The sequence below is a fragment of the Kwoniella pini genome, chromosome 1 (genome assembly GCF_000512605.2).
Source record: "Kwoniella pini CBS 10737 chromosome 1, complete sequence".
Classification (NCBI taxonomy): Eukaryota; Fungi; Basidiomycota; class Tremellomycetes; order Tremellales; family Cryptococcaceae; genus Kwoniella; species Kwoniella pini.
The window spans coordinates 1,220,119-1,241,771 of record NC_091716.1 but is presented as its reverse complement, the minus strand read 5'-3'; the positions used below and the strand labels follow the sequence as shown (position 1 = coordinate 1,241,771).

At 40.1% G+C, this 21,653-nt stretch overlaps 7 protein-coding genes across 7 annotated transcripts; 2 read left to right on the top strand and 5 right to left on the bottom strand.

Annotated features, from left to right (window-relative positions):
• Positions 1–974: 974 nt before the first annotated feature.
• I206_100477 (uncharacterized protein) lies at positions 975–2,715 on the bottom strand (the record flags this gene model as incomplete). The annotated part of the gene is made up of 5 exons (XM_019152627.1): positions 975–1,989; positions 2,075–2,186; positions 2,248–2,329; positions 2,402–2,535; positions 2,613–2,715. The coding sequence occupies 5 exons, from the start codon at positions 2,713–2,715 to the stop codon at positions 975–977; spliced, it is 1,446 nt and encodes a 481-aa protein (XP_019014765.1).
• Positions 2,716–3,327: 612 nt separating this feature from the next.
• On the top strand, positions 3,328–5,023 carry I206_100476 (glycine cleavage system T protein; the record flags this gene model as incomplete). The annotated part of the gene is made up of 6 exons (XM_019152628.1): positions 3,328–3,447; positions 3,519–3,621; positions 3,687–4,210; positions 4,297–4,477; positions 4,555–4,722; positions 4,851–5,023. The coding sequence occupies 6 exons, from the start codon at positions 3,328–3,330 to the stop codon at positions 5,021–5,023; spliced, it is 1,269 nt and encodes a 422-aa protein (XP_019014766.1).
• A 714-nt stretch (positions 5,024–5,737) lies between these two features.
• Positions 5,738–8,378, bottom strand: I206_100475 (uncharacterized protein; the record flags this gene model as incomplete). The annotated part of the gene is made up of 3 exons (XM_070202211.1): positions 5,738–5,761; positions 5,819–7,124; positions 7,339–8,378. 3 exons carry the CDS (start codon positions 8,376–8,378, stop codon positions 5,738–5,740), a joined length of 2,370 nt encoding a protein of 789 aa, XP_070058312.1.
• A 1,272-nt stretch (positions 8,379–9,650) lies between these two features.
• Positions 9,651–11,395, bottom strand: I206_100474 (uncharacterized protein; the record flags this gene model as incomplete). The annotated part of the gene is made up of 9 exons (XM_070202210.1): positions 9,651–9,782; positions 9,851–9,880; positions 9,941–10,168; positions 10,240–10,310; positions 10,376–10,472; positions 10,543–10,629; positions 10,697–10,825; positions 10,915–11,186; positions 11,332–11,395. 9 exons carry the CDS (start codon positions 11,393–11,395, stop codon positions 9,651–9,653), a joined length of 1,110 nt encoding a protein of 369 aa, XP_070058311.1.
• A 245-nt stretch (positions 11,396–11,640) lies between these two features.
• Positions 11,641–12,916, bottom strand: I206_100473 (uncharacterized protein; the record flags this gene model as incomplete). The annotated part of the gene is made up of 4 exons (XM_070202209.1): positions 11,641–11,882; positions 11,985–12,464; positions 12,535–12,576; positions 12,655–12,916. The coding sequence occupies 4 exons, from the start codon at positions 12,914–12,916 to the stop codon at positions 11,641–11,643; spliced, it is 1,026 nt and encodes a 341-aa protein (XP_070058310.1).
• A 916-nt stretch (positions 12,917–13,832) lies between these two features.
• I206_100472 (uncharacterized protein) lies at positions 13,833–14,770 on the top strand (the record flags this gene model as incomplete). The annotated part of the gene is made up of 2 exons (XM_019152633.1): positions 13,833–14,081; positions 14,159–14,770. The coding sequence occupies 2 exons, from the start codon at positions 13,833–13,835 to the stop codon at positions 14,768–14,770; spliced, it is 861 nt and encodes a 286-aa protein (XP_019014771.1).
• Positions 14,771–15,025: 255 nt separating this feature from the next.
• On the bottom strand, positions 15,026–21,276 carry I206_100471 (uncharacterized protein; the record flags this gene model as incomplete). Its single annotated transcript, XM_070202208.1, has 5 exons — positions 15,026–15,121; positions 15,193–16,341; positions 16,408–17,650; positions 17,703–20,782; positions 20,995–21,276. 5 exons carry the CDS (start codon positions 21,274–21,276, stop codon positions 15,026–15,028), a joined length of 5,850 nt encoding a protein of 1,949 aa, XP_070058309.1.
• Between the last annotated feature and the right edge of the window lie 377 nt (positions 21,277–21,653).

The following is a 21,653-nucleotide window of genomic DNA, read 5'->3' as shown; positions in this document are numbered from 1 at the left end:
TGGTCAATGATTGTCTACGGTGCAATACTACGTAACAGTGAAAGAGTCTTTATTTTGCTATGTAAACTTGTTGTAATTTTCAAAAGCGAGATTGAAGTATATTATTGAATTCTCAAGATGATAACCCAATATAAAGGCTAACGGTCCGATTGAGATCCGGAAGCAATTAACTTTTTTATTAAATCAGGTTCCTTTGAAGGTAGGTACGAACTCACCATCAATCTGGTTTGGATATCTTGACACTTAGGAACAACCTTTATTATACTTTGAATAGTTGAATTTATCTTGATATCATTTCTTGTTGTTAAATTGATTTTAGAGTATGAGTGGATGTAGATTAAAAATCTAAATTCAAATCTAGTCACCTTTATCTGAGTCTGGAAAATCTAGAATACCGATATTATTGTATGCGCAGATCCGTAGTCCAAAAAAGCTATGAATTCTAATTTTTCTTGCGCAAAATATGTTATTAAGATGAAGTGAAGTATGTAAATTATGATAAAAGGGATTGCTTTTGATCAGTTGGAGAATGATTAATACCATGCATGGATGAGTAACAAATAAGATAGATATATCCAAGATACTATTATTTTTTCCAAATTCGGTAATAATCGAGAACATTAGTCTAGTGTAAATTGTGATTGAGTCTAGACTTTTTAACAAATTACATGATATCATGTCGATCGGAAACATCTCGTACAACTTTAATCAAGTAATCGTCAATGCTCGATATCGTATCCATCATACTTTATTGACACTCTCAACATAGCATACGGATGCCATGCGGATAGCGATTATACATGGATAATAACGGAACAATCGCAACCGTGGATAGTCAGTAGTCAGGTTTCGAAAGCCTATAAGCAATGCACATTTGGTAATGATTGATAGCAGCGGAGAGACAATGCGGTGTATCACGACGTAATGCATACAACTGAGATATCCAACCGGTCCTTCGACAATACATTGTACAATTATTCTGATCGATTGTCCTTATTGATTTGTCCTCTCACTTCTTTCAACCCGACAGAATCTGTACTATTTCGTAAATTATCAACAGTCGGAGAAGCAGGTGGACTAAGGGTCAATCTAGCTTCTCTTTCTAATTCATCAGGTATATATCGTTTTCTGCCTTCTAGATCCAAATTCACAGTCGGTGATATTTCCCCTTCCATAACTCCCTGATCATGATTTCCCAATTCTGTAAAAGGTGAAGTTGAAATAGTCGTTGAAGGACTTGCATCACTAGGGAGAGTTTCAGGAGAAGGTGCTGAGCTTCTATTTCCTCTTCTATTATCCCTTACATATAACCTATCCCTATTATCCACACTCATACTTGCGTTACTTTCAATTTCAGTCTGAGCATCAAAGAACACAGTCGAACTTGATCTTGTAGAAGTTGAAATATCCGATACTTTATTAATCAATTTCGACCATAGATTATCTTTATTTGCTGCATTTTCACCAAATTCATTAATATGTGATTTCGATTTGATTGGTGATCCATTTGGTGATGGTGTAGCTGAGCCATAATCTCTTTGATTCGATGTTAACAACGGTGAAGAAGGTATGACTACTGATGCACTACTTTCTTTTCTTGCACTTGAAGGCGGGAGTATGTTTCGACCAATTTCTCTTGATATTGGTCTATTACCAGATTCTAAATCTTGTCCATCTTGATCATGATCGTCAAATTCCCTTACTCTCCTATAGTCCCCTCCTCCTCCTGATCCATCGTGATCACCATCTTCGTCCTCGTCTTTGCCTGCTTTGATGACTTGATCCACCAAACAGAATTGCACAACGTTCATCACTAAAGGAAAAATGGCCATGACGAAGATGACTTGACCTCTTGGACCTAAAAAATCAAGCATATTGTGTGACCATGTGATTAATGCTCTTGAGATTCCGGGCAATGTTAAGGGTAGGAGAACGAGTATTTTCATTGTAATTATAGACATCAGATAAGGGGCTAACTGTTTACACCAGCTGCGAAACGATAGTAGCTGTTCAGTCCCGTTTGCTCATGTGACGTATATATCGGTGATTTGTTCTTACTGAGAGCAACACTTACAAGATTGGGTTGGGTGGATGTCCATATTGTCCACTAATGAACCCGTCATAAGCCAAATAAGTCGAGAAATACCACGTGTAAGACTTCAGACTAAAGTAGATGATTCCGACGCCTGAGTATATAATCAAACCGTATAAGTGAACGTTACGAAGTATGTTGCCATGAGAACTCACCCAATGTTGTATCTATCAGAACGTTCAGAAAATAAAGTGAACAAGGATTATTGTGAGCGACTTTGGCTACAACGTCAGATATCTAAATGAACAGATGACATAATCAGATTGTGTTGTGAGTTTAGTCCGGGTTCGACCGATCATATCAACCCACCAACACATTTAAGACGTGTACGACAGCTTGACCGGCTAATTGTTTTCCAACATCATATACCCATATTCTCCAAGAGCGTTTACGCTTTTCTAGTTGACGTTTGACCACCAAGGACAGGATGACCAACACACCCACTAAAACCAAATCAGTTTCCAGGCTTTTTTGTATTTTTAAGATGACAGCTCTTTGCAAGATTGAGAGACCTACTTACTTATGGCTTGTACAATTAATCCTGTCGTTCCTAGCAGCTTACATCTATCTTCATCGGTATGAGGCGGAAGTGGAGGTGGTGATGAGGGTGGTAGACGATCCATCTTGGGAGAGGATATATGGAAGAAGCGGTGTTATATGTGCAGTGAATTAGAGGATGAGAACATGAGAATGTGTCCAAGTATAATCATGCGATATGTATGGGCAGTCGAAGTATAATGAAAGGATGATTTCGATTTCATTTATTTTAGCCAAGACACCAATAAAAAGTACAAGACTATACCGCGTAGGCGATCGCAAGACAACTCGGATCATAAAACCGGGAACAGCTTAAGTTGATTATCGATCTCGTGGCATAATCATTGGGAACTTTTACGTAATTCGACACAAGAGATAAGCAGGCTACTAGTACTAGGCGCTCAAGCTTAAAAGGTGTTCCTGAGAAATGATTGTTGGAAAACAAAAGATTGATTTATTTCCAAGAATTATCAAAGAACAGGCGAATATTGGAAACTCATCTACCAAACAAGGGAATCTGTCATCCGTGGAATGGAAATAGTATAACAAAGTAATAAACCGTTTCAAAGGGCTATTTACAAATATATACGCATTCAAAGTCTAACGCATCAATTCCTCTTTTCCCTCTTCTTATCTTTCTCATATAGATTGAAATCATACGTGAAGCGATATAATCAAAATTATCACAGGATATCACCATGACATCCCTTCGACCCATCATACGCTGTTCGCGTCTTGCCACATCCGCTGAGGTATCTAGACAAGGTGTATTCAGCTTATCCAGAGGTTTCGCTACTTCCTTGAGGCTATCTGAGGAGGTAAGTTCATCATTTTGTCCAATTTTGAATCTTCTGACTTCCAGCTGATTCACCTTGATCTGTTTAAATAGCTACAAAAAACTCCTCTCTATGATTTCCATGTTCAACATCAAGCAAAAATGGTACCTTTTGCCGGATGGAGTATGCCTTTAAGCTATGGTGATATAGGGCAAAGTGAGTAAATTTCACTTGTTTCTATCGACAAATGTGAGCAATGAAGTAATGGGAATACGTTATAGTTACCGCGCATAAACATGTTCGAGCTTCAGCAGGTTTATTTGATGTTTCTCATATGCTTCAACATACTTTTACAGGTTCAACTGCACAAGAATTTCTCTTATCACTTTGTCCATCAAGTTTATCAACATTAAAACCATTTACATCGACTTTAAGTGTTTTATTAAATGAAGAAGGAGGTATAATAGATGATACAATAATTACAAAACATTCTAATGAATCTTTTTACGTTGTTACAAATGCAGGAAGATCAAAAGAAGATAAAGAACATATTTTAAAAAAACTTGATGAATGGAATAAATCAAATATTGGAAAAGAAGTTAAATGGGAAACTTTAGATGGATTTGGTTTAATTGCTTTACAAGGTCCTAAATCTTCTAATGTACTTCAAGATTTAATTCTAGATGGAACAGATTTAAATAATATTAAATTTGGACAAAGTGCTTTTATAGAACTAAAAGATGGAGATGGAAAGGTAAAATGTCATGTTGCAAGAGGAGGATATACAGGTGAAGATGGTTTTGAAGTGAGTTGAATACTTCAAGAATGATGATATATTACGAAATTTGATATTTTCAATAACCCTTGAGCTCATAAATACAATCTTTGTAGATCTCAATTCCACCTTCAAATGCCGTTTCAATAACAACATCAATAACAAATCATCCTGATGTTCAATTAATTGGACTCGGAGCGAGAGATTCATTAAGACTTGAAGCTGGTATGTGTCTTTACGGACACGATTTAGATGAAAGTGTTAGTCCAGTTGAAGCAGGTTTAAGTTGGGTTATCGGTTAGTTTCTATTTCATGAGATTCTCAAAGTAGAAGGGGACAAAAAGCTAATTGAAAATTTACTTTATGAATTTTAGGTAAAGATAGAAGAATAGAAGGATCTGAACCTACTTTCCCAGGTAAATCAAGAATATTATCTGAATTATCATCAGGACCTTCTAGAAGAAGAGTAGGATTTGAAATTATAGGTTCTCCTGCAAGAGAAGGTTGTAAAATATTTGATTCAACAGGATCTTCTCAAATTGGTTAGTCAAAGTGTTTTTTTTCTTTTTCTTTTTTTCTTTTGGTTTTAAATCCATGGATAATTTATCAATAATTAAGTAAATAATCTTAATAGTCAAGCTAATTTGAAATTGTATTATTTTAAAAATAGGAGTAATTACATCTGGTATTCCTTCACCTAGTACAGGTAAAAATATTGCAATGGGTTATATTTCTAATGGATATCATAAAAAAAATACATCAGTATTGATTGAAGTTAGAAAAAAAATGAGAGAAGCATTTGTTGCTTCTATGCCATTTGTACCTTCAAAATATTTCAAATAGTTTATTCAATTTTTTTAGGAAAAAAATAAAAAAATAAAAAATCAAATCAAATTAAAATTGAGCAAGTTTGTATAACTCTATTTGCTATTGAAATTATAGATATAATCAAATGCATAAATGAAATTAATCTTAAGTTTACAATTTTTTTTGAGATACTCTTACACCCACCCAATCCCCACTTCTTTTCTTAGCTTACCTAACCCCAACAATCTATTCCAGTGCTTTTCATTGTCATGTTGTATACCACCGACCTAAAATTTTCATACTGAGAAGAAGGCAAGATGTTCTCCTGACAAATAGTGAAGTATACACGGAATGCAGGATGATCGATTTTCAACATTTCCCGCATCAATAAACCTGTGGATAAATGTAAAAAATCATTCATACTCTCATAAAGCTAACAAACAACAAACAAAGTATATACAAGTGACTAATTAAAGAATGTACAACGGGGCAAGGAGGAAATGGATTTTAACAACATGTGATGGATATGATAAATTGAATATGTACAAAATGAAAAATAACCTCTAAGCGGGAGAAGAGAGAATAAGAGGGTGGATAAAAATCTTAATTTCACGAATCAGACAGGTAAAAGAGAACCTCAAAGGTCTAATCAACTAGGACAAAAAGGAATCTCGACCACGAAGGCCAATATGTCTATACGTTAAACTCCTCACGTCAAGGGCATCGTCAATCCCGTCAACTCCATCTCAATCACAAAACTAGTGCCATAGCACCCTTCTCCGAATGTAAGCACTACGAATACAAATGAACAGAAGACATATTAACACTTACATGATGAATCTGGTCAAGAATCCTTTTACCTCTTGAAGGTTTCTCCATATTTGGTATGGGGTGCAGGACCTCGCCATCTTTCTTCAAACCCCTCTCCAACTTCCTTTCTTTCCTTCGCTCTCTACTGGAATGATCTCTTCGTCTTCGCTTTGTATCCCCCTTCCCATCGCTACCTATTCTACCTTTTAGTCGCTGCACATATCTTTTCGAGCTAGATTTCTCCTGCATATGGGAAAAAGGCAACGGTCCATCTTTTTCTACGTCTGTTGAGATCTTCTTATCATCAATCCCTCGCAGTGTCTTGAGATCCCTCATCAAGCGATTCAAACCTCGTTTAGCTTGATATATTGATTCCATGCTCTTTTCTTGCATTGCTTCAGCTTGCTCCTCTAGTGCCTCGAGATGACCCTCCACATATTCCGAGAGTGTATCGAACATAGCTGAGGCTCTTGCTATCTCCTCAGACGCTGAAGGAGTGTGCGAAGAGAAAAAGTGAGAGAACGATGATTTGACAATCTGAGCACCTCTCGCAGCTGTGGTTATAGAAGTTCGGGTCATATTAACGCTCGTATGAATAGTCCGGACAACATTCTGGTGAATGGCTCCTAGTTCGCTCTCGAGACGGGCCAGGACCGGGGAGAAGAAACTGGCGATATGTGAGGAGTAAATCGCAAGAGGGGCGAAGGTCTTGCCGATGAGTTCAAGAGCTTGTGATTTCGCGATGGTCGACAAGCTGCAGGTGCAATTGTGAGCCGGATCGGCAACAGAAGCGGTAATCGTCTTCAACTCAGTGTTGTCAGTCTTGTTGATCCGTAGGAGTTTGTGTCTGAGCTTTCTCGCTATCGAAGGATGTGACTCCTGATGCGACACAGGTACACTGAGCGCCACATGTTTGTTTCTGATCGACAACGCGCAGCAGGGTTTGGTGTGACCTGGATCGGTGGTCGTATCTCCTGCGCTGGGAGCTGTGTTGGTGGTCGCCGTTACGACTGTAGGAGATTCGGGTAGAACCAGAGCTGACAGCGTCGCAAGCGCTTGCTGAATCAGACGTGGGTCTGGCTGCACCGCTGTAGTGAGAGGTGTGCTAACTAAAGACGCAGAGGAGGTCGAGGCGTGGTAGGCGAAAGGTAGATTGCTCCAGAAGGAGGATGGTCTAGGTACTTGTATGCTCATGGGCATTCGAGTTTCGCTGAGCGACTGGCTGGCTTGATCTGGAACAAATGGGATGAAAAGGGTAGATCCAAAAGATCGAAGCAGCGTGATAGAGAGGAACGAAGCTAAGGCGAAGTAGGAGACCCTTGTGGACCTGATGAAGGGATGATGGATGACGATCATTGTGGCAGTAGTTTATGCGTAGTGAAACATAGAGAAGGAAGGGTGTGAGGACGCAAGGTGTAGAGTGAGGGAAGAACGGAGGGGCCAAGGGGTAAAGATTGATGTGGAGATCGATGCATGAATAGAAAGAGGCAAGACATGCGTCAGCTTCTGGACACCGACCAACTGCAGCTTGAAAAACTCACCACTTCTTGGCGAAAGTCCTGAGCCCTTCCATTTCATCCGAAGCCAGCATTTGCTGATCTTCCATTTCTTGAAGTACACCTCCCTTGACTTCGAGTTTCTCGTCCTGTACCGTTACATCTCCAAGAAAGGTCTGCACTCTATCTTGGACTTCGTCTTCATTCTCCTGTATTTGTCTTCCAACATCCATATTAGGCATCTGCAGGCGTTCGGCTGCGTCTTCAATTTCAGGTTGCTCTTTAGGATCTCTGATATCATCGTCGCTTGGTAGCAGTTGATATTGTCCGCCGTCTTGTCCACGGTTTCCACTTTTCTCTTCTCTAGGGAGAGTCCAAAGTCTACTTGATTTTAACCATGAATCATCGACGCCTCGTCTAACGGGACTAGAACTTCGTCGAGGAGACATTCTTCCCAAAGCTGTGATTGAAGACAAAGCAGGTTCGGCAGTCGTGCCCGCTCTTGACCTGGAAGGTTGATCAGGTTGAGTCATAGGTTTGAGCGCACTGAAAGAGGCACTTGGTGTAAAGCGACCGCTAAGCGTACCAGAAGAAGAGGTAGTGAACGATTCGCCAGCTGGGAAGATTAGTCCAATGGGATCGGACGAAGTATGCAGTGTGTCAACAGAGGAGCCGAGCTTGTGTGTTGATGCTTCGGCATCGGTGTAGTCGTTCAAGAAGGATGAGCTATTATCACTATGATCGTGCTGAGGCTCGAGGACAATCGCACCACCCTCTTCGATGTCGGCATCTCGACCATCATCGGAAGAAGCGGACCATTGAGATCGAATTTCGTGTTCGGCACCGTGAGAATCACTACTAGTGTCGCTAAAGACGATATCGCCCAGGACTGAAGGACCAACGGATGATCTTTCTTCGATCTCAAGCCAAGAATCGGAGAGATCTGATGGGAGATCATCGTCTGAAGCAGGCGGGAGAGACGAAGTTGGTGATAAAGGAGGAGATGCGGTCATTGTCGACGTAGATTGTTGCATTGATAAGGATGACGGTGTTTGAGACGAGGATTTGGGTTTGACTTGAGTCATTTCGGCCTATTCAAACAATCAAGTGAGCACGTTCTCAAATGATTGAAGAGAAATTGAATCCAGGTGAAGTGAAAGATGGACATGAGATCCGGCGTGAGAGGGTTCGATCCGAGCGCAAAACGAGAATGGCAGAGCTTCGCCAGATGGCTCATAAAGACGGCTGCAGATGCAATGAACAGGTCGCCGTGACTCACGAATGATATTGGAGGTCGGCTGGAACAAGATGTGATCTTCGAATAATCGTTGCTCTTCTTCGGTCTTATCCGGCGCACCGCTTCTGATATCTTTCTAGGGGGTTTATCTATATCAGAGGTTGATCAATATAGTGTCAATAGAACGTAACAAGGATAGTACAAAAGAGGAACGAAAGAGCGGTAACATTCTATATTAATGGCGCAAAAGAACGGAAAAGCGCACTCACCCTGTGTGTGAATCAAGGTGAGCGGCAAATATCCGAACCTAGGCTGATATGTGGGATTGAGTTTGATTCTTTTGAAACGCGGGAGTCAGTTTTCGATTCTAAGGTGATAATCAAGAGTGAAAGGCAAGATCAGAGTGGATGAAAGATATAGCTATGATGTTTAAGTAATACCCTTGAGATTGAACTGATGAATGAGTTGCGGGAAAGGAGAAACGTCTTAGCTGGTATGACCTATTTCCGCATATGGGTGTTCTCCTATGAACGTACAATCTTGTACAAGCAGTATCCGCAATTTTGCTATACCTGATCAAATTAATGATCAAATAGCTACATTGATGATAGCTTGTAAGTTAATGATAAAGGAGGGATGAAGTTTAAGAAGATTGTATGTGTATTGTACTGTTATATTAAATCAATTCAAGTGAACGAATGAATCGTAATCTCAGGGTATTCTTAAAATTCATGCGCTAAAACGTTAATCACAACAGATAACGTTTTTCAACTGACTTTCTCTTCTGATACCTTCGATCTCACAGCTCCTTTGAAGAGAGCTTGAATTGTGCAGAATTGAGCGCATGCATATGCATAACCTTTCCATGGCTGCTCAACAATTATACTTGTAAACAACATTCTATATTGCAGTTTTCCAAACATCTCGATACATGTTATCACAGGTTGTCGACCGGGGATAAGCGGTACAACCCTTTCCCGCAACAATATTCGGGGCCCCACATCCAATCAACTGATAGTGATCGTCTCGGACAAGGCGTTACCGGTTATATGTCAGTGGCAGCTATATACTTTCCCGCTCATCTTATTGAAGAAGTCAGAAGAGTAAATCGTCAATGTCACTATGGAATCAGAGTCTGAGCCAAAGAGCCGATTATAGGTCTATAGGGACCAGTAGGCAGTCCAGCTGATATTCTAGTACTTCGCTCGTCCACTTGATGAGGCGGCAACACATCATATAGCTTAATACCATCCTGAGATATATTACTTGTTGTAAGTTGGAAGTTCGACACGGACATTGATGAAGCACAATTTCACTTACTGTTTCATACACCGCCCAGCTACCAGTAGGCTGTAAAAGTATCAGAATAGCTCAAAAAAACGGATTTTTCATTATGCACAGCTGACTTACCGTTATTTTGCTCCTGATCACCTCGACTAGCGCTCTTAAACCAGGACCACCAAACTTTCGATTCTTTTCTTGATGATCCAACAATCCGAAAATCACCCCAGTTTCCTGCATTAACAGAGTTATATCGGTGGTGAACGTGAAAGCTGGTCCCAGGGCTGGCTTGATCTCCATCTTATTGAAGGAGGATTGGAGGTTTGTGGGTTCGCAGGATACCGTAGCATTGATTATCTACGAGTGAAGTATGACATCAGTATGGCCTCACAGTATGATCAGACTACTTCATAATACGTAAGACCCACGAGAGTAAGCATGCGATGTGCAAGGGTGATTTCAGCAATTTCATCCATCAGATTGACCATATCCGCATGACCTAAAGATTCCCATCAAGTTCAGCTTTTAAATTGCATTTTGAGGATTCAGATTTCCGTAGCTGACCTTGTGCAGAGTTTGCGGACAGCCTATCCTTGAAATGTGTATATATCGTATCAACAACCAATACTTTTGTTCGTGTTTGATCCGGGCTTTCAAGTGACTAGAGGATTTGCATTAGCTAGAAAGAGAAGAAAATCCGCCAACGGAGATGTACACGTAATCAAACTCACCGCCTTGAGCTGAGATATAGCTTCGAATGTATCTTCCACTTTGAAGGAAGTTATAATCATTAATCTTTTCAACACTTGATTGGGTTCCTGCGGGAAGCGTACTTAAGCCATCGCCGCCGCACAAGCGAATATCTTCCAACTGTAAAGAGCTTACGTCTACTCCCATGCTTTCTAGAATCTGCTTAGCTCTTTCGGGGGAGAAAGAGGCTTCAGTGTCTATCCAGGTACATATCGCTTCTTCGTCCAATCTCAGAAGGTTTAAAGCAGCATGCATTGCAAGCAGCTACAATAACGCATATATCCGTCAGCTTTTCTGTAAACCTCTCAGTGAATGTCACCCGAGAGCTGAGTATGTAAGCCAAATGGACTTACAGATTTGCCCACTTTCCTTGGTCCAGCGATTTCCACCACGCCAAATCCATTCCACCCTTCGAATAAATCATCTAGACTACGTACGCCGAAACCCGCCCATACCTCCTGATCATCTTGAACATCATCTCCACTTATCGATGGCTGAGTGGTGAGCTGCAGACATTCTGAAATGAAGTAATCTAATTGAGCTATGGAAAGAATAGGCACATTGTTGAGGATAATGGAAGGTTGGGTGAATATTAGCGATTCCGTTGTTTTGATACCCGATGCCTCTACCAAAATTTTAACATATATGCGTCAGTATCATTGAGCTTTACTTATACTCCATGTCTCGAAACTCTGTGATCTCTCATTTCAGATTTGAGGTCGTCGTCTGATCGTGGTTTAAGATATAAGGAGAAGGAAAAGACTACTCACCTAGTTCCGGTATAAGAGAAGCTAATTCTGTAGGTAAAGCATGAGAAAGCCGTTTTAAAAGCATCCCAGATGGTGCACGATTCTACCTTTGGGTAGTGCTATAAGTTCCGAACATGTAACTCGGATCTTGTTAGAATGTATTGTAGCAAGAAGAAGAAAAGGAAAGAAAAAGGTTGAATTGTACTCGTAAGGTACAAGTTAAACTTGAATATTCGGTCTTAATGATACGCGAAATGCATAAATAAACGTATTTAACCGAATAATCCAAATGTAATTTAACCTTACATCTTTGTATCAAGTCTTTTTTTTTTACTCTTCTTCCCTCCTCTCTATTCGCTTTTGCTTCTTAGCCTGATTCTTTTCTCCAATACTTGAATTTGATCTTGATTTTCTAGCTGTATCATAATCTTTCCATTTATTTAAAGCTCTATTACGATGTTTAAAACGGAATTGTAATCCCCAAAATGTCATATCTAATTTACGTCTTAAACTACCTCTAGAAATTTCAATAAAAAATATAAAAAATAATAAAATCCAACATATATGTAAAACTTTTGAATATGAATATGTAATAAATTCAAAATCATTAGTATCATATATAATTTAAAACAAATTAAGATAAAAAAAAGGGGAAGAAAAAAAAAAAGACATACCAAATACACCTATTCTAATTCCATTTATTCCTGTAACATTAAATACTTTAATAGTAACATCAAAAGAAATTCCTAATAATAACCAACTTAAAAAAAATAAAAAAATTCTACTTAATTTAAAAGAAATTCTTTTTATAGGATTTTTAAATGATTTCCAAATTTTTTTAAATTTAGATAATTCATTTTTCTTATTTTGATTTTTTTCTTTAATAATAGGTAAATTTGAAGATAAATAACGAATAATTATAAAAATTAAAATATAAGTTATTAACCAAAAAGAAGCTAAACAAGCTAAACCTGTTGTTAAGTAAAAATTTGATAAATCAGATGTAGTTACTGCTCTTTTAATATTTGAATTTGATGATTCACTTGAAGATGAAGTAGAACTAGATTTTGAGCTTGAATTTGAGCTGGAATTTGAACCTGGTAGGATATTTTTGAGGGATGATTCAGAATTTGATGAAGTTGAAGAAGAACTCGCTAGCCAATTTACCTATTAGCTTTATTTCATCTTAATTCATTTTTAAAAAGGCAGAGAGAATTGAATTACATGAAGACATCCAAGCATCACATGTGGTTTGAGAACATTTTCCTATGAACGAAAAAAAAAGTACAAGTCAGGTTGTATCAGATTAATCGTAATAATAATAATGAACAATTAGTAACTTACTTAATACGCCTACATAATCTTCACCATCTTGAAATATAGCAGTAAACCCATTATTAGGTTGTGTAAAACATACCAATAATAAGAATATCCAAATTATGAAACATGAAATGACAAGTAAGAATGGTGGATGATAATTGAAATAATCAGTAGATCGATCTGGCGAATTTGAATCAGTTTCTCTTTTCTTAGACGTTGAATCTCCAAGTTCAATATCCTCCATTCCTTGATTATCGTATGTGTCATTATATGCTTTGCGCGACATGGCAAACAATTATCAATTTATCTCTTTACTTGTTAGTATAGATTTCTTTAGTCTAAACCTGAGATTCCACCTTGTTAGTAGGTATGGTAATTTGATCAATGAGTTTTGATGAAGTATGTTTAGTGGGTCTTTCGATGAAATTTAGGGATATTTTTTGTGTAAGATGGTTTTCAAATCGAGATATCAAGTGAAATGTCGACACCTTTTTAATGATCAAATTATATTGGTTGTATATATGTAACGGTTATTATACTTTTATTTTATTGCAGGTTTTCCGGGGATTTGTGGGATCACTTAGACTGAGGGGGATATTTTATTAAATTTTTGGGGGAAGTGGTTGCTTTCATCTTACGAATGCATGTATATATGTATATAAGAGGCAGGATGAGACGCTTGAATGTCAATACCGTAGCATTAGAACTATCTGACGTTTCGCTCATTGTGTGACAAACTCAAACGCCACCGTAATATGAAAGGATTCCTATGTGTTTGAGCCAGTTGTGACAAAAACCTGCCTTATACGTGTTTTGTGATGTGTATAAGACACTTGATCAAGATAAAGGACCAGGTCGAGTTTCGCTAGTAATAATGGATCGAGGGGGAACTCAAAGGGAGTGATGGGTTGTATCTTTAGTCTGTGATGCAATGATCTCGAGAATCGATTATAAGTGAAATGCAAACTTGTGATATGGTCGATTGAAGGGTATACTTGTGACTTGCTTTGGGTGGTCAACCTCCACTTTTCTATGTTATCGCGTAGATTACTTGAAATGGTGGTGATGTTTAACCGTGATCAACTTGATTTAATTCTTTATTTTAACTTTCAACTTGCCTTTTAAATACCGTCCGATATTCAGTGATTCGCAAATAGTATAACAATCAAAGAAAGGAACAAGAAAAAGGCACAAGATTTAAAATGTCATCTACTCAACCTTTTAAAACAGATTCAATTTTACCAACTTCATTACCATCAGCAACATTAGGTAAAAAAAAAAATTTTAGATCAAATAATATAATACAAGAAGAATTAAAAAATGATAATTTAGAAACAGAAGAACTTATAAATAAAATATTAGAAATTGAACATGAAAAATGGAATGAAAAAATTGATAAAGAAATAAAAAGTATAATAGAAGGTTTAAATGATTTAATTGAATTATCAAATGTAAGTTTTTTTTTTCAAATTTCCAAATCGATATTTAAGATAATTAATTTTTTTCATTTAAAAATTTAAATATATAGATTGGTACTTCACCTTCTTCTTTAATTTCATCAACTTTACCAATTCATTTACCTTTAAAAACATCTTCTTTAATAAATTCAACACAAAATTTAAGAGATTTATCACATGAATTAAAATTATTACTTTTATTAGGTGATGAAGAAGAATTAATTAAAAATCGTGATTTAGAAATTAATTTAATTAGAAAAGATATTTTAATTAAAAGAAAAGAATTAAGTAATGAATTTGAAGGATTATTAACTTCTAATAATATTATACAAACAGATAATTCAAAAGAGAACTCAAAGGATAATATTCAAAATAATGAATTGATTAATGATCAAAATTCCAATGTAATACCAAATGTATCGGATCAAGATGATAATACAAAAACGAAAACGAATGATTCATTATTACAAGATAATACTACTCCCGTATCTGTTGATAACATTACAGATCCAGCTCAACTGCCTAAAGGAGAGAACGAAGTCAATCTAAATCCCATACCTTCCTCTGAGATAACCACGAATCAATCACAACTAGAACAATCCAGTGAATCGATGGAAATTGATGAAAATGAAAAGGTCGATCAAGAGGAAGAAGATGAAGATCTTTTCGAAGAAGTCTCATAGAAGCCTAATCAAGGGGTTTCTCCCAGCATAGATCCATCGCATCTCAAAGTCCTTCTATTGAATAGACATATACCCAGCACACGTATACCAGATAAATATATAATTTGCATGCATGATAGCCAATACTCCCAATATGCACGTAATAAATGATTTCGTAGATTGCTAAAATATAATGTGATATACAACACGAATTATTTCAATTCTCTTCTTCATCTCTAATTTCATAGTCAGATCAACTATATCTATTCATTGTACTTATTCCTCTCCTTCATGGAAAGGCCATGCTACAGTCAATCTAGGTGGCGCTCCATCTACTTTACCAACTCCTCCTTCGGACCACCATTCATCGTACTATCAAACGCAAATCCCTCATCAGCTCCAATCCCTTCTTAAGGAAGGGAAACAAAGAGGAAAAAACTTACCTCTTTTTGTGCATCTTCAAGTTCAGCTAACATTCTAATAGCATAAGCATGTAACTTCTTATCATATCCTTTATCTTCTTCTTGTTTTATCGAATAACTTGAATGTGATTCAATTGAGCGTAATTTTTCTTTATCTTCTTCACCAATTAATCCTTCTAATGCACTAGCAGTTTTTGGTGGAAGTAATGATGATCTTTTAGAGAAAGATTTTGACATATGTGGTGAAGGTGGTTCTCTTTTATTTGGACTAACAGGAGTTTGTATTTGTGAACCTTGACTTAATCTTCTATCACCAGTCAGAGGTTTAGACGGAGAAGAAGGAAGTTGAGGAGTTGGATCAAATGTATCTGATCTAGGTGAAGTAGTTGGTAATTCAAATTCAAATGAGAAGTTTCCATTTTTAGGTGAGTTTAACGAAGTTTGAGATTTGCCGTATGGTGAATTGGTAATTATAGTTGCAGGTTTACCTTTTCTTTCATTACCGGTTGATTCAGTTGGACAATCGATAGTCTTCAAATTAGGCGAAGCATCTTCTGTATGGATTTCAGGAATCATCATTTTAGGTGAAGCTTTGTTGGAATTTGGTGATCCACCAAATGCCTCCGGAGTAGAAGAAGAATCTTCACCTAAAACAGGAGTGTTTGAAGGTGAGGGCGAGTTTGACGAATTATCCTTTCTTTTCTTTTTGTTACCAAACGATTTCTTGAACCAATTAGTAGCTTTACCGATTTTCCCAGCTGATCCCGGTAGCTCATCAGTTTCACCTCTTTGTAGAATGCTCCCATCTTGAGTAGATCTCGTAGCGGAACTTGATTTTCGATCCTGATTCTCAATTCCCAATCCCAAACCTAAAAGCTTCTCAGCTTTGTTGACAGGCGGTGCATACTTCGGACTATCAGCCACCATAGTTATTGTAGATTTACTTCTTGGCATTCCGATACTACCGAAACCGTTCTCCGACACCGGTGTCAGAGGAATCGGTTCTTCCTTCGTATTATCATCCTCGAGACCATATGATTTAGGTTCAAGCTCATCGTGTCTTCGCTTGATTCGATTGAGACGAGTTTGAAGTAATTTAACAGATTCGATTTCCACCAAATGGGCAGAGCCGTCCTCCTTTTTAGTATGTATGTGACCTAGTCGGAACACCTGGTGAAATGACCACTTCAGCTTAACACTCGACCCAGAAGGGCTTACATCTGATGGGTCACTCACTACGAGTCGAAGAACGTATGATCGGACAGATTGCGACCAAAATAGCAAAAGTCTTTCAAATAGGTCTTTTTGTAACAATAATCCTAAACACAATTCTCTCCTATCTTCCGATCGAGCAGTCAAAACTTCCCAATGTGTAAAGACAAAAGCAATAGCTTTCACCAATGTCAGAGCATGTTCACCTTGAGTCAAGATTAGCCGTACCACGTAAATTAGATGTGGGATATCAAGTAACGAATGTATCGGTTGACTTTCCAATTGTTGTGCATGACCTAGTTCCGAGATTGAGAAAGAAGTAGTTTCGTAAGGCGGATCGACAATTCCATCCAACAAATCGAATAACGAAAATACTCCCTTGGGGGCGTAAAGAGAAGTCTTCGAGATCAAATTTTTGGTCCAAATGTCGATCATATCCGTCCAGAGTTGAGTTCCATCACATTCTATCATTCTTCTTTTCTGGTAATCAGGAATCATCACTTTCAAATTTGCGAAAGTAGAAATTGTTTCAACTAATCTTCTGTTAGCAGTTTCCAATACGGGTGGTTTCTGTGATCCTCGGAAACCAGCGGTCTCCGTAGCTTCGAAATTGGTTGAAGACGAAGAGGTCGTCACTGCATTGACGGAACCAAGGATATACGAGTGACATTTCTTAGCGAAGATGGTAGCTAGATGAGCGTATCCTGGAGCTCGCATCAATTCTGAAGCTGGTAAGGGTCGATTGAGGGATTCATAGTATCCTACAACTGGACCAAGGTAGATGGCGAGTTGTCGATGGTAAGCCCTGTAGAATGCTGGGAAAAGTTCGGAATCGTCTGATTGCCATCTTCGTAGCCAATTTCCAGGTTGGAAAAGGAACGCGTCTCTTTCTTCCTCGGTTGGAAATTCAGCGGATAGGGAAGCGAGTCTAGCGGTATAAGCTCGCGAATTGTCGAAACACAAAGGCAAGAGGTGTCGAGGATATTCAGGTTTGACCGGACATTGTGGGACACCCATCATGATGCTCTTGGTGAATCTCATCAGAGCTCCCTTGGGAGGTTGAAGTACAGTAACTAATTGTTCGCCGACATGGGGGATCCTGAAGAACGCGAAAGCGAGGAATCGACCACTGAAGAGGAGAGTATTATGGAAGACACCTTTAGCTCCAAGTTTGCTCATGACAAAAGTCATGCACTTGATCATCATTTGGGTGAACTTGGCTTGATGGGCGGGTGACTGCTTCAGAGCTTGTTCCGAGAGGCAAGCGCTGTGCAAAGTGTCGTTAGCCGCTACGAACTGGATGACAACATTCAGCTTACCTCTCAATGACTGCCGCAAGACCTTCAAGGCAAGCACCTCGTTCATTGGCAGGCTGTTCGACCCGTAGCTCGAACAAAAGGGCATCACACCACTCGAAACATGCAGCTCGAAGCATGATGTAAGCTGGCTCCTCAGCAGAATCATAAGCTCTTCGATCGACTTCGAGCATCACATTGAGCAAATCATTCCTGAGCATAGTAGCTCTATCGGCTGAAGTGACACCCTGCGAGGGATACCTGAAAGCGTATAGCAAGCGTTCCACTTCTTTGCCCAGCGCTCGAATAGTCAAGCTAGGATCGGGATTGACAATGAGACTCCTGCTCATAAGCGACATGTCACGCTTTCTTGGTTTGGGCAGTTCTTGCTTCTCCTCGACCACTGTACCTTCATGTTCGACAGCTTTAGGTGATTCGATGAGTGCTGGCGACGCCAAAGCGACAGGCGTAGCGGGCAGTGGTATATTAGGCGCTATGCTGAGTTCTGCTGGTTTCTTGATGATCACAGTCTCCTCCTTGATTTGTGCTGGTTCAGGCGAGGGAGTCTCAGCGATCACCGTACCTTCGGGCGAGATGTCACCGAATCCTAGTCCTTCCAGATGCCTCTCTGGAGGTGTTTGAGGCGGGGAAGGAGATGGAGTTTCGTTTGTGGAAGAGGCATTCGAAGGTGTTCTGATATGATCCGAAGACGAGATTCGAGATGAATTGGATCTGGATCTGCTTCGAGATCGGACTTCATCGAATTCAGGTGCGAGAGACACAAGCTTCTTTGGCGACACTTGCGGTTTGCTGAGCATAGGGACGGAAGACGAAGATGCGGCAGCGAAAAATTTGGCCACCGAAGGCGAAATGTATCCTGTGGTGGCAGTCGAGTTTACACTTGTACCCATATCGCTTGGTGATTTCCAGAAATCATCAAGCATGGGTATACTATCCGTGGGTCCGTCGAAACTTTGCGATCGTCTTCTTTCGGAAGCCGTCCGTTGGAGTGTCGGGGGGATGGGAGTTGCTCGAGGTGATCTGGTAGAGTAAGAACGTGCCGGAGATTCTCTTGATGAAGCTTTTGCTCTTCTATAGGGACTACGAGGACTTCGGGGCGATCGTCTGGGTGTCGAAGGTGATTCTCCGATATGGAACGCACGTGCATTGAATTTATCGAAACCGAGATCGAAGTCTAGGTCTAGGTCAGGTAACGAAAGTAAATGCAGGGATTTTGAGTATTTGATAGGTGAGATCTCGGTAGGTGTTGCATCTGATGCTCGCGGTGTCGAACCTGAAGATTCCGGCAATTTGCCGACTGACGAGATTTCCTCCATCTTTGGTGCAGGCGCAATTACAGCGGGAGGAGCAAGAGACACTCTGTTCGCCATTGCGCTGAGGTATGGCAATGATGAAGAGGGGATTATATCCGATGAAGGGGTTTCGGGAGATTGTTCAGACGGAGCCGATGCAGGTGAAACTGTTCGCAGCTGAGCAAATTGCGTTGCCGTCTTCGGCTGGACAGTATCTTGGCTGACGGTGTGAGGTTTCGATGGACCAGCTACGTTGAGCAGAGGGGAAGCGTCTGTCGATGCTGCTCGTATTATGGGCGGAGGGGTAGGGTACATCGTTCGATCAGCTGAGAAAGATGCTCTACCTTGGGTTTTGGAAGCTTCGCCACTCAGATTCTGAACTGGGGAGAGTGATGGTCTGAAGCCCAAAGAAGGTCGTCCACGCTGTTCACCAGAAGGTCTTCGCAGTTCATCCCCAGATTTTCTTCTCGACTCGTCGCGAGATGGTCTTCTCAACTCATCTCCTGAAGGTCGCCTTCGCGTCACAGATGTAATCTCGCTCTTTTCTTTTTCTTTGCCTTTCCCACTCGCACCGCGTTGGAATAGTGCCTTGAGAGCTCCAGAGCTCTTTTTGAGGGATAAGCCAGCGGCTTTCTTCTCCAGGTCAGCCGGTGGGGCAAGTCCAGCAGTGCTGGCTACACCGAGAGTTCGCTGTTGCATAGCTCTGATCTCCTTCTTGGTCGGTGCAGTCTCATTTGTTGTTCTAAGTAGATCCTCCGACCTTCTGGTGAACATAGGTGGTTTCTCTGATTTAGGACTACCATTCCGCCACAATGAGTGGGATGAGTTGGGAATAGCGGCGTCCAAAATCGAGGTTGGAGGAGTAGAAAGAGACGCTTGTCGTGATCTTGATGCAGGGGATGGGCTCGTAGTTCTAAGCTGATCAAGTGATTTTCTGGCCCCTTTTTGCGGCTGAGGAGTAGGTGAAAGAGGCGGTGCTGATTGATTCCTTTCCAAAAGTGGTCTATCTGTTGGTGCAAGGTCGCTACTCAACTTTTTGACCGGGATCATCTTCGCTACAGGCAATCTAGCGTTGTTTCGAGCGGGGATGACAGGCTCTGTAGGTGAGCCGTCCTTATCGCGGTCAGGTGTCTCTATGTGTATCCAATTCTGGCTCAGACGGTTCTCTTTGACCTCTAAAGGTGGTGGTGTTCTACCACGATTCGGTGGGATATTGAGTGGTTCTGTTGATCCTCGGTACTTGTTCTCGTCAATCAGCGGTGTAGGTGGCAGAGGACCTTGTGCCATAGGCGGAACTTGCGTTCGTACAGGCGTAGGCGAATGATTTTGTTGTTGAATTGATTTTGCTCTTTGCACGGCTAAAGGTACGGAAGGCGAAGATGTATGATCTAGAGTACTGCCTGAAGCGGAAGCGATAATTGGATTATGTTCCGTTTTAGTCGAATGAGGAGTCTTAAGCGTCCTAGACGATGTAGAGGCGGTTGTGGATAATGAATTTGTCGACGTGCTTGCACTGGCACTCGGAACACTAGGATTGGGTCCAGGAGACCTGCTCTGTCTACTCCTGCTACTATTACTGTGTCTACTTGCGCTACCGCTGCCACTTCCACTCTTCTCGGATGTTGCGCTGCCAGACTGCAAAGTCGAAGTCGGGCTCGCAAAAATTGGTGATTTAGGCGGCGAAGGGTATGCTACTGTTGGTTGTTGCAGCGGTATATTTGGTGCAGGTGAAGTTGATCGTGACTTCTGTGCAACAGCAGGTTTGTTGTACAGCGTTGAATATGGGTCGAGCTGAATCAGTGCAGATCAAGTTAATCAGTATTATCCCCATCGTCCAATGATCTATCAACCACGTCTATTCTTCCTTACACCAAGGTATCCGTGTCAATCGCAACAACCTTTGATCACTTCCTTTATACCTCCAGCTGGTCTGAAGCAGCCGCTTATTACCAGAATCGGTATGTTTGAAATGTCAAGGATTGCGATAAAAAATTCGAACTCACATTCTGTACACCTAGTTCAGCAGCTTTACCAATTGCTCCTACACCACCTCCTAGAATAACAGGAGGACCGGTACTTCCTCCTCTCCTTCTTGAAGACCGTAATTCTTTTCCGCCCACTTTCCTGCTGATTGAACCACTTGCATATGCGTTGGCATTAGGATTCGAGTTATTAGAGATGGGGGCAGGCACTTTGAGCGGTACTGTTGTAGCTGTAGACATAATTTGATGGTGACGTGAGGATGAAGATGATGTTGATGGTATTGCAGAAGTTATTTGTGACATTTTTGTAGATCTAATGATTTGGATGATTTATGGTTAGCAGTCGAAGCAAAGGGAGTTCAAAAAAGTGACAAGGGAGGTTTGAAAGATGATATTGAGAGGAAAAAGGGTTGATTAGTATAGTAATGTGGACAAATGATTCAGTCAAAGGGTATTTCATTTGTAAAAGGATTGTTGATAAGAGATTAACGTGATATACCTGGTTTTGAGTGATGAAACTTACACAAAGGTGTCCGTTTGATCGTTGTTTAGCCCTGGCTCTGTTTCTAGTTGAAGTACGAGTTTCTATTATTCGTTCTAATGCGATACGCGATTTTACTTATAATTTATATAACATGTGACTGTCAAACTTTACTTGATGTATTGAATACACAGTAAAA